We start from the raw sequence: 15,454 nt of genomic DNA, 5'->3' as shown, positions 1-15,454 counted from the left end.
CTATTTCTGCTCTTAGATACTCTATGCTCCTTTCTGGCTCAGCCTGATGAAAAAGTAATGCCAAACTAGCAGCATTAGGGTCTATTTCTAGTCTGATCATGCAGTCCTTTCATGCCAAGATCAAATACAGTTCCTCCTATACCTCTTCATAGCAGCTCACACAGCTAGCTGGAAGATGATGGCACTATATCTATAGCCTTTTTGGTAGTAAGACTCCAATTAAAAAAAAAATTTTTTTTTTTTTTGCACCTGAGATGCAATCCCCTAGAGAACTACCATTTCTGGAACAGTGTTGCCTAGTATTTATCAGAGTCCAGATAGGAGTTCCCAATCACTTCAGAAGGCTGTTAGATGTAATTTATTGCATCACTTCTATCCAAGTAGGTAGAGAGACATGATGGATTATGGAGATAGTATCATATCATTCTTATTACAATACATAATATCTGGTTGTGAACATAGCTAGACCACGTAACAAATTGTGTGAACCTATCACTGTTAGTCTCATCCTTCCTTCTCCAGACCTTTCAGTTATTTTTTATGCCCATTTCTGTGTTGTCTTTAATTAGGCTCCGATCCTGCAAGGACTTGCATGCATGTGTAACTTCATATACTGAGTAGTCCCATTGATTTCAAAAGAGAGACAGGTATATCTTTTCAGCCACCTGCTCACCACTTGAATTAAGAGCTAGCTTCAATATTAAAGTGCAAATATTTGAATTTTACCCACTTTTGCTCTTTATAGAATGCTCTTTTCAGTGTCTTTATAAAAGCTGTTGTTGAGAAGTCCTACAGAATACTTTGCTAAGTTACCTTCAGTAAGTTCTAAAAATTGTATTCCAAAACCACTTTGTTGCAGAACATGCAAGTAGACACATAAAAAACAAAAACAAACTCAGAAACTAAGCTCTCTTCTGAAAAGACAGATGTCCATTAAATAAATTGGAAAATGGTTTAATTTGAAGATGCAAAGTATGCAAAGATGGGGAAAAATTAAGAAACTTTTATAAACTAGTAGGGGCATAACTATAATTTGTAATTATGATTTTACATGAATATCTAAAAATATGAAAGGATAGAATAAAGAGAATGATAGCATCAAGATGAAATGCTGTTATCATCCTGTTCTGATCATAAAAATGGTAAGGTTTTAATATAACAGGTTTAACACAACAGTGCCCTACAGTTATTACTTAAGCATTTGAAACATTCATTTGATGCTGCTTGACTGCCCTCTTCAGGATGCCGATGAACATGTTAGCCTATTTCAGTATGAAATACCAAACAAGTGCATAAGTTCAACATTTTCTGTACTTTCAAATCTAGTTTACCAAATGAGATATTTTTTTAAAAAATAGTTGACAAGGGTAAAAGTTAGGTTTTCATTGTACTGCATCTGAGATTGACTTAAAGTGATGATCAAGTTTCACTTTTTATTTTTATAGTGGTGCATTTGACCATGCACGTTGTTTCTCTTGGTACACACAGCTCCAGAAGTGCTGTGTGCTGAGTAGACAAGTGTTGCAAGGGTAGCCAAATAGTTGCTTTTAATACCTGTATACCACGCCATAATGTGCATGCAACATGCTTTACAAAAACAACCTTCAGACAGAAGTTTTAAAAACAAATATGTTCATACTATTTCTGTATCCCTCCATCTGAAAAGAGAGGTAGATAAAGGACGGGGCTCTGTAATATAAATAAACAGCCACAGAAGGAGCTCTGTGGGGTGGAAATTGCCACAAAGATCCCCTCGGTAACTTTGAGATGCCCCCTAATAAACTGTACAGTTGTTTTGCCCCCAAGTCTGTGTGGCTTCAGGGCTATGCAGATAACTTCTTCACTGGTAATGCTGCTCTCTCATCCCCTCAACTCCTCTCCCCCCAAATCTTGCTTTTAAAGTGATTTTCTGAGTACCAAGAGGGCGAGTGCAAAAGTTAATGTAGTGTCATGCTGCATTATTTTTCCCTCTGGCTCTTCCTTGAGGTTTGGGGGTAGGGAGCCTGCTGGAGGGAAAATGTGACTTTCTAATGCTGATAGAAATTACTACAGACTGCAAAAACTGTACTTTGTGTGTTGGTTTTAAAATATTTTTTGTAGGAAAAAATGTTGAACAAGGATGTTATTGGCAACTTTACCCCCTTTAGATCTGACACAACCACTCCTTTTGTGGCACAACAATTTTCAGTGTAGTATTGGCAGAGCTCTTTCCATGTATCCTTTGTTCTGGGAGGAATGTTGCATTGGTATATAGCAGGGGTGGCCAGACTTAGTGACCCTCCAAGCTGCATATGACAATCTTCACAAATTCAAAAGCCGGGGCACACCTGCCGGGACTCAGGGCTTCATCTCCGCTGGAGGTGCCCCATGGGGCTCGGGGATTCAGCCTTACTTGTGCTGAAGCCCTGAGGCGCAGGTGTGCCCTACAGAGCTGAAGTCCCAAGACCTCCTTCCCCACTGCGCAGAAGCCCCTACCCCACCACCCCTCTGCAAGGCAGAAGTCCTGAGCTTCCCCACCCCAGTCTGGTAGGTGGAGCATGGGGGAGGGAGCTACGCGAGCCACACTGCAACAGTAAAAGAGCTGCATGTGGCTCACGCCCCACAGTTTGGGCACCCTTGGTATATTGCTCCGTGTTCTACTAGTCTGAACTGATACTTATTTGGAGCAGTTTTGAGCATATAAATCCTGATACTAGATCTGCATTGCCACAAGGATGTCTCTACAAGAATCAGTTTGCAGGTTTGGGCCCATATTTTCCAGCATAAACTATAGGAGCATTTAACTGACACTGTTTGTAAAGCTTTTTATGTTAAAAATGTTAAAACACATTTTCATTCGTATTTTGAATGTGGGTTTTGTTGCTTAGATAGCTATTATAAATTAACTGCATGCAATGTAGTTGTAACTGTCGGTCTCGGGATATTAGCGAGACAATGTGGGTGATGTAACATCTTTTATTGAGCCATTTTGCTGTGACGCTCAGAGTACCTTTCCCAGAACTGAAGAACAGCTCGGTGTGGCTTGAAAGCTTTTCTCTCACTAGAAGAAGCTGATCCAATAAAATATTACCTCACCCATTATAAATTAATTGTAATTCTGGAAAAACAAAAACAACAACAAGAACCCCCTATCACCTTGCCATACTGGCCAAAACCTTTTTTGGTAGAGAATTGAGAATGTGTTTGCTGGAGTTTTAGTTAATCCCTCTGTTTGGTTTGCAGTTGTTACAATTCGTTATGGAATCTTTACTGGGAGTCAATTACATACAGATACCTATAATTTTTATCTGTATCTATGCCTTTTCCCTTACAGGCAAGCTAATGAAGAATATCAAGTGCTGGCCAACTCATGGCGCTACTCATCTGCTTTTTCTAATAAACTATTCTTCACTATAGTGGATTATGATGAAGGAGCAGATGTTTTTCAACAGGTAAAAGGTGTTGAATGATGTCTTTAAGATTGTTTAATATATATATCACATATTTTAAGTACTGTGATTTTTTTTTGTTTGATAATAAAGAATTACAGGGGTTGGTGGGGAGAGAGTCTGGAATACTGTTGTTAGTCACAGGAATTTCTATAATGCACCCAAGGTAGCTATAGCAAGAAACACCAAAAATGCAAAATGGCCAGTTTTGCTATGTCATATGTAGTCAACCGAAAACAAATATGGTAATATCAAGTTTATCAAGCCATTGTTAATGTATTGGTTGCTTCCATTGGGCATTGTAAAACAAATGGACTCCAAAATGATGTGAGGTACAGTGAAAAATCACATTTGTAGTTAAGAGAACCTATGGGGAAGTCTGACATAAAAAAGCACTTAACAAATATCACCTTTCATGAAGACTTTAAATATTTAATACCCTTTTTATCTTTGTAGAATATCAGTCTTGGAACTCTTGGGAATTGTTGTAAATAGCTATGGTTACTTTACAGTGTGGAGAACCAATTATTAGCAAATATGCTAGTCCCACAATTTCTCTTTGGTTTGGGTACTCAGCTCAAGTTCAACTTGAATCATAATTTGAGAAAGAAAAATATTTTCTTCTCTTTGAAGCTTAGCCCCCTGCTTGGCACTAGAAGATGAATTAATAAAAGCAAGAAGCAGCAGAAGTTAACCATTTTTACTCCCTTTTGGTTAATTGTGAGATATTAAACTATGAAGCAAAAAAAGCAGATCTACAGTGTTTAAAACAATACACAGTAAACTTAGATGGTTTTCCAACAGAACTGTTGGACCACATTGTATATAAATAACATGCTCTAAATTTTGCACTTTATGTTTGCACACACATGGAGCAACTTATATTCAGTAGATGCATTTGGCCCAGTTCATTCTGGTGTAAAGAGATAAAACTCCATTTACATCAGTGGACTTACACTTGCTTATATCCACATTGTGTTTTGTTCATGGTCTTTGAAAACTCCAGGTATTTTGGATATCTGTGAAAACAAGAGTAACAAGTGAGCATATTGTCATGTAGGTATTTGTTTTATCAGAGTTTATATAGGCAAATTAACAAGACAGTGGACATCTGAACTAATTATAATAGCACAGGAGATTTAATTCTTGACTGTAATACTCATAGCTAAGCTGTTGCTGTGTGCTGGTTCAGAGAGGACATAAAAGCATGTCAGTTGATTTGATTTCACCTTTCATTCTGATTATATAGAAACGGTCTGGTGCAACCAGGCTGTCAGCAATCTAAAAAATATATACTGTGGCAAAATACCTTATTTGCCTCAGTAGGCTCAGTTCTTTTTAGCCTTGGAGACTCAGGTTTAGGGCAAGGCAAATCCTTATAGGTGGCACAGGGTCCCTTGTGGTCAGTCCCTTGTGCTTGTTTTCCTTCTCTTCTGGGGAGCAAGTGCAGCCTCCCTACTGGGAGGGTCTGGTGTCTTGCTGTAAACACCCTACTGGTAACTCCTCTACTCCTCCCCTCCTACCACCCAGGGGAGGAGTTTAAGTATGTGCCCAAGTAGTGGGAGTCAGCTGACCCTAATTGGTTCCCTAGCAACCCCTTTTACAGCTGAACCTTATTGCCCCCTGATTCTCTCTCTTCAGTGGATAGGGAGGGGCCTCTTAATCCCCTGGGATTAATTACTACCTTCCCCCCATTTTGTAGCTGTTTGTCATGGGTTTACCACAATACCAGACAGAAGATTTCTGTATCTGAGTATCCCACTAAATTCAATAGTTTTACAACATTCTTCTTAACACGGTTCACACAAATATTTTTCTTTCAACAGTTGTTCATTAAAGGATGGGGCGTATTGTATTTAGAAGAAAATAATATTTTAGTATCTAGTTTATTTTTCATAAATTATACATTGAACTTGTACTTGATGTTTAACTAAAGCATTTATGTAATTTAATAACATTGATTTTGTTGGAGAGCAGCAAGCACGGCAGGTAAATAAAATGTCACTGCCCTTGTGTCATTAGAGAACTCAAATAATTTCATTCATATTTAATCATTTCCATTTTTTCAATGATTTTATATTTAATTTCAAATCACTTGATAAATGTATTGCATTATTTTCTGAAATCCAAATATTGTGAGATGTTTCATATAGTAAAATATATTTCCCTGTCCATGCACCACATGTTCAAATAAGCAATGCAAATTGCATTTGTTCATCTTGCTGGGGAATAATTTTTTCACTTAGAATGCCCAGCGGGGGGCCTGTCACTATTTTCTGTTTGTTTTCAAATTGACAATATTGGGAACATTTACAGGATGAATTAATATTTAAAACCCCAGTGCTCTAAAGATTTGCATGTATGCTTAACTTCACATACTGTGAGTAGTCACATTAACATCCACATAGCATTTAAGTATGTGCTTAAGTATGTGCTTAAGTTTTTTTCAAGGTTGAGATGTAGTTTGTCTTGTGACTTTGTGTAATACAAACAATATTTTTAAAGATGCTGCTTTGCTAGTTATATAACAGCATAAATGAGCATATTAGGAAAAATACCCAACAAAGGAATGCTTAAAATTGAAATATGGTTTATGAAATGACTACTGTGCCCTAAAAACCCCTAGCGAAGAAACTGAAAGAATGTTAGCTCTGAGCACTTTTTCAGTAATAGAAAAATATATTTAAATGTTTGAAAATAGTTATTTCAAACTTTGGAAAGCCACTAATATTTTTCTGATTAATGGTATCTTGCCAGTGTCTATGGTAGGAAGAAGGCAAACAGTTGCACAAAGCATGTTTGAGTTATTTAATATTGTGGTGCCTTCTGTTTTTTGTAGCTCAATATGAACTCTGCTCCGACATTCATGCATTTTCCTCCGAAAGGTAAACCCAAGAGAGCTGACACCTTCGACCTGCAGAGAATAGGATTTGCAGCAGAGCAGCTAGCTAAATGGATAGCTGACAGAACGGATGTTCATGTAAGTCATTTGACAACGTTAAGACAGATCCAAACTTATCTGTCTATTCTATGAGGAACTGATACCAAGAACTGTTTTTCCCCTCATGTATGTTTATTTATCAAACGAAATCCACAAAAATAGGTTAAAATACAAATATGAGCTGTGATACTTGAGCGCACTGTGGTAACTTCAGCAATTTGAATGTTGCATTGCAGTCTTGGTTTGGTAGTTACATTTTTATCCAGTCTTATTCTAGCACAAAATGAGTGATAATACTGTGACAATTAGTTGATAAATGTAAGTGTATTTGCAATGTTACTTAAAAAACAAAGTCTGAAGTTTCAAAAGTGTTTTATGCCAAAATATTGGCACAGACATAATAATCTGCAAATAAGTTGAGGAAACTTACTTAATTATTTTTATATAGTTGAATATTATATACAATTGTTCCTTAAAGGTGAAATCAAAAACTTTCTAAAATAATAAAGAAACATACTGCTTAAGTTCCCAATTCAGTCATATGCAAAGGGACTATTCTCAGATTTTAAAATCTATTCAGAAACAAAATCTTATCTTGTGCTAGCAATATTACTTATCATCTATACTTGTGTCCCTGTCATGCAGGAAGACAGACAAGATGCAGTGGATGTGGTTTAATTAGACCACAGCTTTATTCACTTAAATCTGGGAATACCTGTCAATAACTCATGCAGTGCAGGTGATCTTTTTTCCCCTTAATCACTTCCACCTATTTCGGAAGGCTGCCATCAGTGCTTCCCCTTCCCAGCTTGGATCCAGGCAGTTACTGAGACCCGAGTGCCCTCCACTCATCTGAGGGCTAAGTGGGGGCTGGAAAAAGGAAAGGGGATGAGTTCTCCCAAATCTGTCATATATTGAGTCCCAGTTGTGTGACAGTGTTAGCAATATTGCCTATCATCAATACATACTCTCTGTACAAGTACATAGAGAATACTGTGCATTCAGTAGTAGATGGGTTACTACTGTGTGTGTGTGTGTGTGTGTGTGTGTGTAATGCATCACTTCTGTTTGTCACAAAGTGGAAGAATAATTGATGCTTTCGTTTTCTGCCCCCCCCCCCCCTCCGCAGATTAGGGTATTCAGGCCTCCGAACTATTCAGGCACTATTGCACTGGCTCTTTTAGTGTCACTTGTTGGTGGCTTGCTGTACTTGCGAAGAAATAACTTGGAGTTCATCTACAACAAGACTGGCTGGGCAATGGCGGCTCTGGTATGCCAACATTTAATACTGATATTTTTTTAACATTTCAGTACTATTGTACTAGTTTTAAATTTTTTTATGCAATGACAAGGTGTAAATGCCACTTGCATAGTAATTGAGAAAGTATGACAGTAATATGTCAGAATGAGACAATATTAAATATAGACTGATAATATGAATAGCTGGGCTAAGTCTGATGGGTGGCAAACATTGCTAATTGGGAGGTATATATTTACAAATTCATTAGCTAATAATAATTAGCTCCAGTGTTGTTGGTGAAATATGCTACTGATCACCTGACAACGATGGTGACAATGATTGTGAAATGTTAAGGGAGGTTAGATAGGCTACAAAACCAGAAAACTCAATGATAATGGGTGATTTCAGTGATCCTCATATTAACTGAATATATGTCACCTTAGGGTGTGGTACAGAGAAATTTCTAGACACCATAAACGACTGCTTCTTGGAGCTTCTAGTCTTGGAACCCCCAAGGGGAGAGAGGCAATTCATGATTTAGTTGTAAATGGAGCACAGGAACTGGTACATGATGTAACTATAGCTGAACTGTCTGGTAATAGTGACCATAATCAAATTAAATTTAGTGTCTTTGGAGGGAGTAAAACACACACCAAAACCCTGCCCAGCACAGTAACATTTAACTTCAAAAAAAGGGAAATGACACAAAAATGAGGACAATAGTTACATGGGTATTAAAAGGAGCAGTCACAAGAGTAAAATGCCTGCAGGCAGTATGGAGACCACTTGAAAAAACATAACAGAGACCCAGACTAAATTACAGAAACAAGTAGGGGTACCAAAATAATGTCACAATAGTTAAACAGCAGAGAAATAGAGACTGCTAGAGGTAAAAAGGAGTCCCTTAAAATTTGGAAGTCAAATCCTAATGCCGAAAATAGGAAGGAGCAAAAACTTTGGCAGGTTAAGTATAATAAGGTAGGCCAAGAAAGAATATGAGAAGCAACTTATTAAAGAAACAAAACCTAACAAAAAATATCTAAAGTACATCAGAAGCAGGAAGCCTGTTAAGCAGGAAGTGGGGCCACTAACGACAAAGGAGGTCCCAAGGAAGGCAAGTCATTACAGACCAGCTAAATGAATTACTTGCATTGGTCTTCACTGCAGAGGGTGTGGGGGAGACACCCACATTAGAGCATTTCTTTTTGGGCAACAAATCTAAAGTACTGTCCTAAATTGATGCGTCAATAGAAGAGGTTTTAGAACAAATGGATAGATTAAACTTTAATAAGTCACAGTGTCCAGATGGTATTCACCCAAGAGTTCTGGAGGAACTCCAATTTGAAATTGCAGAGCTACTAACTGTAGTATGTAACCCATCTCTGAAATCAGCCTGTGTACGTCATGCTCTGTTTTGTATGCTTCCCTTAAGCTCTGGTATGGGCAAGATACTGGGCAAGATGAACCATGGTTTGACCCAGTATGGCAGCTCTTATGTTCTTAACTTGGGTTAGTAGACTTATATTTTAAGCGAAAATATTGCAAAGGTTTCAAGTGGCCATTATTGCCATTGTATTGCAGCAACTTTTAAAAAAAAAATGTCAAGGCCGTGGTGGTAAGCTTTAGTAGTTAATATGGAGATGGAATGAGTAACTTTATAATAAGGCTAAGGGGAATAAAAAGGTTTTTATAAATATATAAATGAGAAAATGATCCAAAGAAAGAAGATCTCTTAATAAATGAAGAAAGGGCTAAAATTATGTTTACAAATAGCTGAATAACTCCTTACTTTAACAAATCTGTTTTCAGCATAAGAAAGAGTAGAAAATTAGATGCTTAGATAAAATTAGCTTTTGAGAGAAAACTGAAACAGAACCAGTGAGCTGATTTAGATTACCGTATTCTAAGACATCAAGGAAATTAACAAACAATTTTGTTTTACCTCTCACGCTTTATTATGGTTCATTGATTTATAATTTGATAGTGCCCAAAAGGCTATAGGAGGCTTGGCAGAAAAGAGTCTCTGCCACAAATAGTTTATAATCTCAATTTTAGTTATGACCCAGCAAGTGAGGATGGAAAACAATAAGTAGAGCATGTTGGTAACGGCTCTCCCAAAAGTCTAACTTCTTTCCTTCCCAAACAAAGGCACAAATATTGGCAGGGGAAAAATTTGAGAGGCAGACACCTATTGCTTAATTTTCAGAGTCACTAAGCATCAGCAGCTTCCATTGAATCAGTCAAAAATGGGAGCTGAAGTTGCCTAGCATCTCTGGAACATTAGGTCACTAGAGGACCTTTGTAGTATTCATTTATATAGAGATGATGTAGCAAGGTCTTAAAGCAAATTCTCAGTGCAAATTCCTCGATCCCAGAAGTATGAATATACAGAGGCCTCATCCTTGAATTATGGTTGCTGATAAGTAACTTCAAGTTCCCTTTCCAGACAGGTCTGTTTTACTGAAACAGGGGACAGAAAACCATAAATATGTACATACATACATTCTTAAAAAGGAAAAAGTGATTATAGCCCTCCCCACATATTTTAGCAAGGAATAGGGTGTAGTAACTGAAGGGGTCTCGTTTTCAACTCGGGACAACCCTTTGTGCTTCATTGTAAAGAGAGATAATGGTTGAAATGGGAACAGAATCTAGGGGTAAAATTCTGGTTCCATTGAAGTTAATGGCAAAACTCCAGCTTACTTCTGTGGGGCCAGAATTTCATCTGAGGCATCCTAAGCTCCAGTCCCCAATTCTAACTCCTTTTCTACCAAAGAAAATTGGGCTTACTGTATTTTGTACTAATTTCATGTGTGCTATTTCTATATTGCCACCATTTTTATTAAAATAATTATTTTAGGTATGCTAATGAGGGAGCCTAAATTTCTGAGGCACTGCAGCCGAATTGCAATCGCAGTTAATTAAATTCCTCAACAAGGAGTACTTAAATTATTGGCCTACTGTAACAGCACAACAAAAATAGGTCTTTAAGAAAGTAGATTCTAATTCACACCGTGGCAGAAAGTTTTACAAGACAGCAATATGCAATAAGTATTTTTCGGTTTAGAACTTGAACCATAAGCATGTGCAATCTTTTTAATGGACTAAATGCTTCTGTGACACTGTCAGACAAAGCACCAGCTCATGCCGAATCTCTCATGTCTCAACTGAACATGGACGAATACATAGCTGGAATCATTCTGGCTCACATGTATGTTAGTATTGTTAAAGCAGGTATTAAAATTATAAGAATGTGTTTAGTGTTTAAACTTTATGGGATGTTTGTGAGTTGCCGCATGCATTAATCTCACTTATAAAATATGTGATCCACGTTGTAAGGTAATATTTAAGCATCTGTATTGTAAGCCTCTGCGACTGTAAATCACCAGATCAGAGAAAGATATTAACTAGTGTAAAGAGTTGGTCTCCAACAGAAGGTTTTATGTCCTGGCCAATGAGGAAGGCCTATCAACCCAGACAGACTACTGTGAAACATTAAAGAGAATAAAAGACTTTGTTGTTTGGCTCTTTTCCCCCCATGAAGAGAAGTCATACAAGTGAATTCCTCCCATCGGCAGAGTTCACAGTTGAGAGCACATGGGGGTGGGGATGAGGGGTGGGAAGGGAATAAAAACCCCTAATAAGAAGGAACTGGATCTCTATGCTGCTTGAAATCTGGGGGAATGGGGCCTGGGAGGGGGGCAAGGTTTTTAGGCATAAGCAAGGGATCCTCAGTTGCTAAGCTGGTTTAGCCCTAAAGGACATATAGTGTTTGCTTATTATAGAAGCTACAATTAGTTTTTGAAACTTAAGATCGTAACTCATTTGTGTATATATGTTTACCTGCTTTAACCCTGTGACTATCTCTCTTGACTCCTTTTCCTACTTGATTGGCTACAAGCATTATCTTTGGTCTGAGATCTAAGGTGCAATTGACCTGGGGTAAGAGACTAGTCTCTTAGGACTGGAAGTAACCTCAATATTGCTGTGATTTGTGGTGTAAGGAACCATCTATTACGAAGTCACAGAAGTAGGCTTACCTGGGTGGCAAGACAGATAGGAGTACCCAAGAGGGCTGTATAGTGCCTGAGGAGTTTACACTTGGTATTTGGTTGGTGAAATATAAGTATAAAACTAACAACCAATTTGGGGTTTTTGCCCTGCTTCTTAATAGTCTTCCCTGAGGTTGATACACATGCTCTTGAGCCATTGCAGGACAGCTTGGCAGCTTCCATGTTAAATTTACTGTGTCAGACAGTCTCTTTCTGGAGTCAGTGATATATTTAATTCTAATTTCCTATGCCAGTGTTCTGTACACACACACCACCAGCTTGAATTTTTGTTTTGTTTTACTCCATAAATGTGCAGTTATTGTGCCATTATGGTTGAAAGTCTGTAGTTGAAACAGAGAGTTAGTCCAGTACCATGGAAAGCTAGTATTTCAAAACATAAATAAAATCCATTTTTTAACCTGGGTGCTCTTAGAGAATGGGCAAGATTAAGGAAGTTTAAAAGTCTAAAGAAAAAAATGTTTCTTGAAATGGCTACATGGTAATCCTACTAGTGATTATCCACACTTAAATTCTGATCCTGATTTAGTAGTCTTCACTCACATGATTATAAATTATATCATAGACAGGTTCCTAGTTGTGCTTAACCCTAAGGGCTTTTGTCATTTCAGTCCCATGAGACAGGATCAAATCCAAATGTGAAATGGTAAACATTGCAATAATATCTTCCTGAGTCTGTAGAAAGACAGGTTTCAGAGTAGCAGCCGTGTTAGTCTGTATTCACAAAAAGAAAAGGAGTACTTGTGGCACCTTAGAGACTAACAAATTTATTTGAGCATAAGCTTTCGTGAGCTACAGCTCCGATGAAGTGAGCTGTAGCTCACGAAAGCTTATGCTCAAATAAATTTGTTAGTCTCTAAGGTGCCACAAGTACTCCTTTTCTTTTTGTAGAAAGACAGTTACCATGATTCTCCTTCCATTGATAGCTTTGCTAAGTAGTAAAAAGTGAATTGAACAAGACTTTTCTAAATTTTACTATTGATATTCCTAATCCTTTTGGCAGCCATGACTCTGACAAGAATCTGGTTAATTTTATCCAGCTGTTGCTTGGCAAAGCTATGATCAGTAGCAGAGTCAAATATTGGATATATTCACAGAAGAGGAGGACCAAAGATGGATACCAGGCATGTGAAAGAGTACCAGAAACCCCTCTCCTCCCCATAGTCCTTGTAGAAGAGGCTTGGGGGGGGGGGAAAGAGTAAAGGGGACCACTTCCTCCCCTTACAGCAGCCTTACAAAGTAAACTTTGCAATCATAAGAACTGTAAATTTTATTTTTCTTAATCATATTTTGATAGTCAAATATGAAAAACATCGTGGCTTATGACTTGCCTGGGTGAGTGAATTTGTCAAGCCAAGTATGTAATTACATACATATAAGCAACAACATATGACAGGATATAGTTGAGTAATGCACACCACTAATACTGTATCTAATGACAATCAGTTTTACATGTGTAGCTAACACATTGATGAAGACAAAAATGATTGAGGTGACAGCTCAGTCTCTTCTTCCTTATCCCATTCAAATTACTTTTTACTGGTTTTGTTTGTTTGTTCTATGCAGTATCTAAACATAAATCTCCATCCTGCAATGGGATCTTTCAGCACAGAAACATACAGTTGCCTGGGATCCCTTTGACTTCAATAGAACTCCACATGAACATAAGTTTCTACATTAGCAGATCCTTTTGCAGGACTAAGACCTTGGGTTGCAAGCTCTCTAGGGCAGGTACAAATTCTTGTCTATGTTCTGTAAATGCCTAGCACACTTTAGGTTCTATATAAATACTAATGATATATCTACATCTTAAAGTGCATTGTAGTTATGCATCCTGGTATTTTTAATTGGTGCTTAATATTAAAATAGTCAACTACTTTTTCATAAAAGGCCTTGAAAAGGGAATGTTAAGATGGCAATAGACAGTGTCTAGATAAATGTGGTGAGTCATGCCTAAATCATCCTTAGAGAACTGCTGAAGCAGTTATGAAGCATATAAATAATTAGTAAACACTTTCAAAAGTAGTCTATCTCGTGCACATTTTTCTCTTTAGGACATTTAAAAGCTAATTTATTTGGGGCAACCTGGCAACAGATATAACATCTGCAGAAGGCTCTCACTTGAGATGGGAAATTTGACAGTTATGGCAGCCCTTTTTGAAACTGATGCAGAGCTGAAGAAGGAATGGAGCTAATTTCATACCTTAGTTTTTGCAACTCTGCTCAAATAAAAAAAAATAGTTAATAGTTTTTCATACTGCCTTTTGAAAATGTCTTCTCCAATCCAGTAGTATCTTCAAAGAGGAGACATGTGAATTTGTGATTTGTTGGGTCTTTTGTTGTGATGCGTGTGAGGTTTTTTTTAAGAACATTTAAATTATTCTTCACACCAAATCATATCCTTCTTTGAAGCCGTTTTTATACTACACAGACTTAAAAGTATTGCATTAGTTAGATCTTTCCAGTGTGAAAAATTGCATTAAAGGAGTTAAACTTTTTTCTTAACCTACTCTGGAGGGGGTGAGATGTGTGAAAGTGATCTCCTGGTTTGTATGGTTTCTAACAGTAAGTAGGGAGGCAGTCTGAGATGCTGGCTTTGCCTATTCAGAGTTATCCGGATCACCAGTGTATAAAACATCTGTGCTGGATTATCCTTCATAATGGAAGGATATAGGGACATGTTCTGTTGTCACTTACAAAGGTCATCTGGATTTTCACTTTGTGTATCGGAGCAGAATTTGGCCTAAAATCTTTGTCTTGTCTTAATTTAAGAAGCACTATCATTTTAGAATAACAATAGAACATAATTATATGTGCCTTATTTTGTTTATTAGCACATAGTGTTTGCACGTTCTGGCTCAGTAGAAGTTGAGTGGCTTGTTATCAGAAGTCTCAATTATATTTGATTTGATTTGTTTGTTGTTAATCACTGTATACACCTACAACCACTCCATGTTTTGCTTTTCTTTCTCACATCTTTTTGTTTTAATTGGAGAAGGACAAATAAGTAGGATTTTTCCTTAACATTTCAGTTAGGGGAGAGTGGGGGAAACAACAACACAGAAATTAGTAATTCCAGTGACAACCAGCAAATGCCAAAAAATAAAACATGACCATAGTTTTTAATAAAACATTGCCTGGCACACTGAAGGACTTTCAGAGCCACTAAGGTTGTCTATAGTGCAATGTAAGCCATTGGTCAGAGGAACTTGAGTCAACTTACCTTGGGTATGAGAACCCAGGGCTTGAGTGTCTACACTGAGTTTTAACCCTAAATTAAGAATTTTCTAACCTGAACTTGAACCTGGGGCTCTGGCATCCACACTGCAATACTCAGAGCTGAGTCATATCCCAGACTCCCTAGCGCCCACCTGAAATGTGTTCACTCTAGCCCTTTGACTGTGGTGCATGGCAGGAAAACCAGAGTGTCCACTCTGCACATTACAGGAAACTTCAACAGCCTTCCAACACATTCTGTCGAGCAGTCATTTTTTGGCAATGACAGCTACCAGAGCCGGAAACATGGAGAAGGCACTTTCTGGAATTATCTTGCTTGTGTGTTCTTTCCTGTGTCAGGGAATGGGTAGAGCTTCTGCGAGATGCTGATGGACAGTTCAGCAGCATTTTCTGATCCACCAGGCACAGCTTATGAGGGAGCAGGAGGAGGAGAAGGCAGAGGAAGAGAAATACAGAAACTGGATGATGCTTCTCAATATACTTGGTACAGTCTCCGATGCCCCTTATGTAGACCATGCTCTGGAGCAGGGCCACAAAC

At 37.8% G+C, this 15,454-nt stretch overlaps 1 protein-coding gene across 2 annotated transcripts in view; it reads left to right on the top strand.

The window, feature by feature from the left end:
- TUSC3 (tumor suppressor candidate 3) overlaps positions 1 to 15,454 on the top strand; it is a 287,435-nt gene that overhangs the window by 126,776 nt on the left and 145,205 nt on the right. For both annotated transcript variants that reach the window (XM_048848186.2, XM_048848183.2), the window contains exons 3-5: positions 3,314 to 3,431; positions 6,268 to 6,408; positions 7,499 to 7,639. In XM_048848186.2, the coding sequence (XP_048704143.1) occupies positions 3,314 to 3,431; positions 6,268 to 6,408; positions 7,499 to 7,639 (400 nt within the window). The remainder of the gene's footprint in view (positions 1 to 3,313; positions 3,432 to 6,267; positions 6,409 to 7,498; positions 7,640 to 15,454) is intronic.

Source organism: Caretta caretta, chromosome 4, assembly GCF_965140235.1.
Source record: "Caretta caretta isolate rCarCar2 chromosome 4, rCarCar1.hap1, whole genome shotgun sequence".
In the NCBI taxonomy this organism is placed as follows: Eukaryota; Metazoa; Chordata; order Testudines; family Cheloniidae; genus Caretta; species Caretta caretta.
Note: the sequence above shows the minus strand (reverse complement) of the source record. Positions and strands in the feature narration are given on the sequence as shown.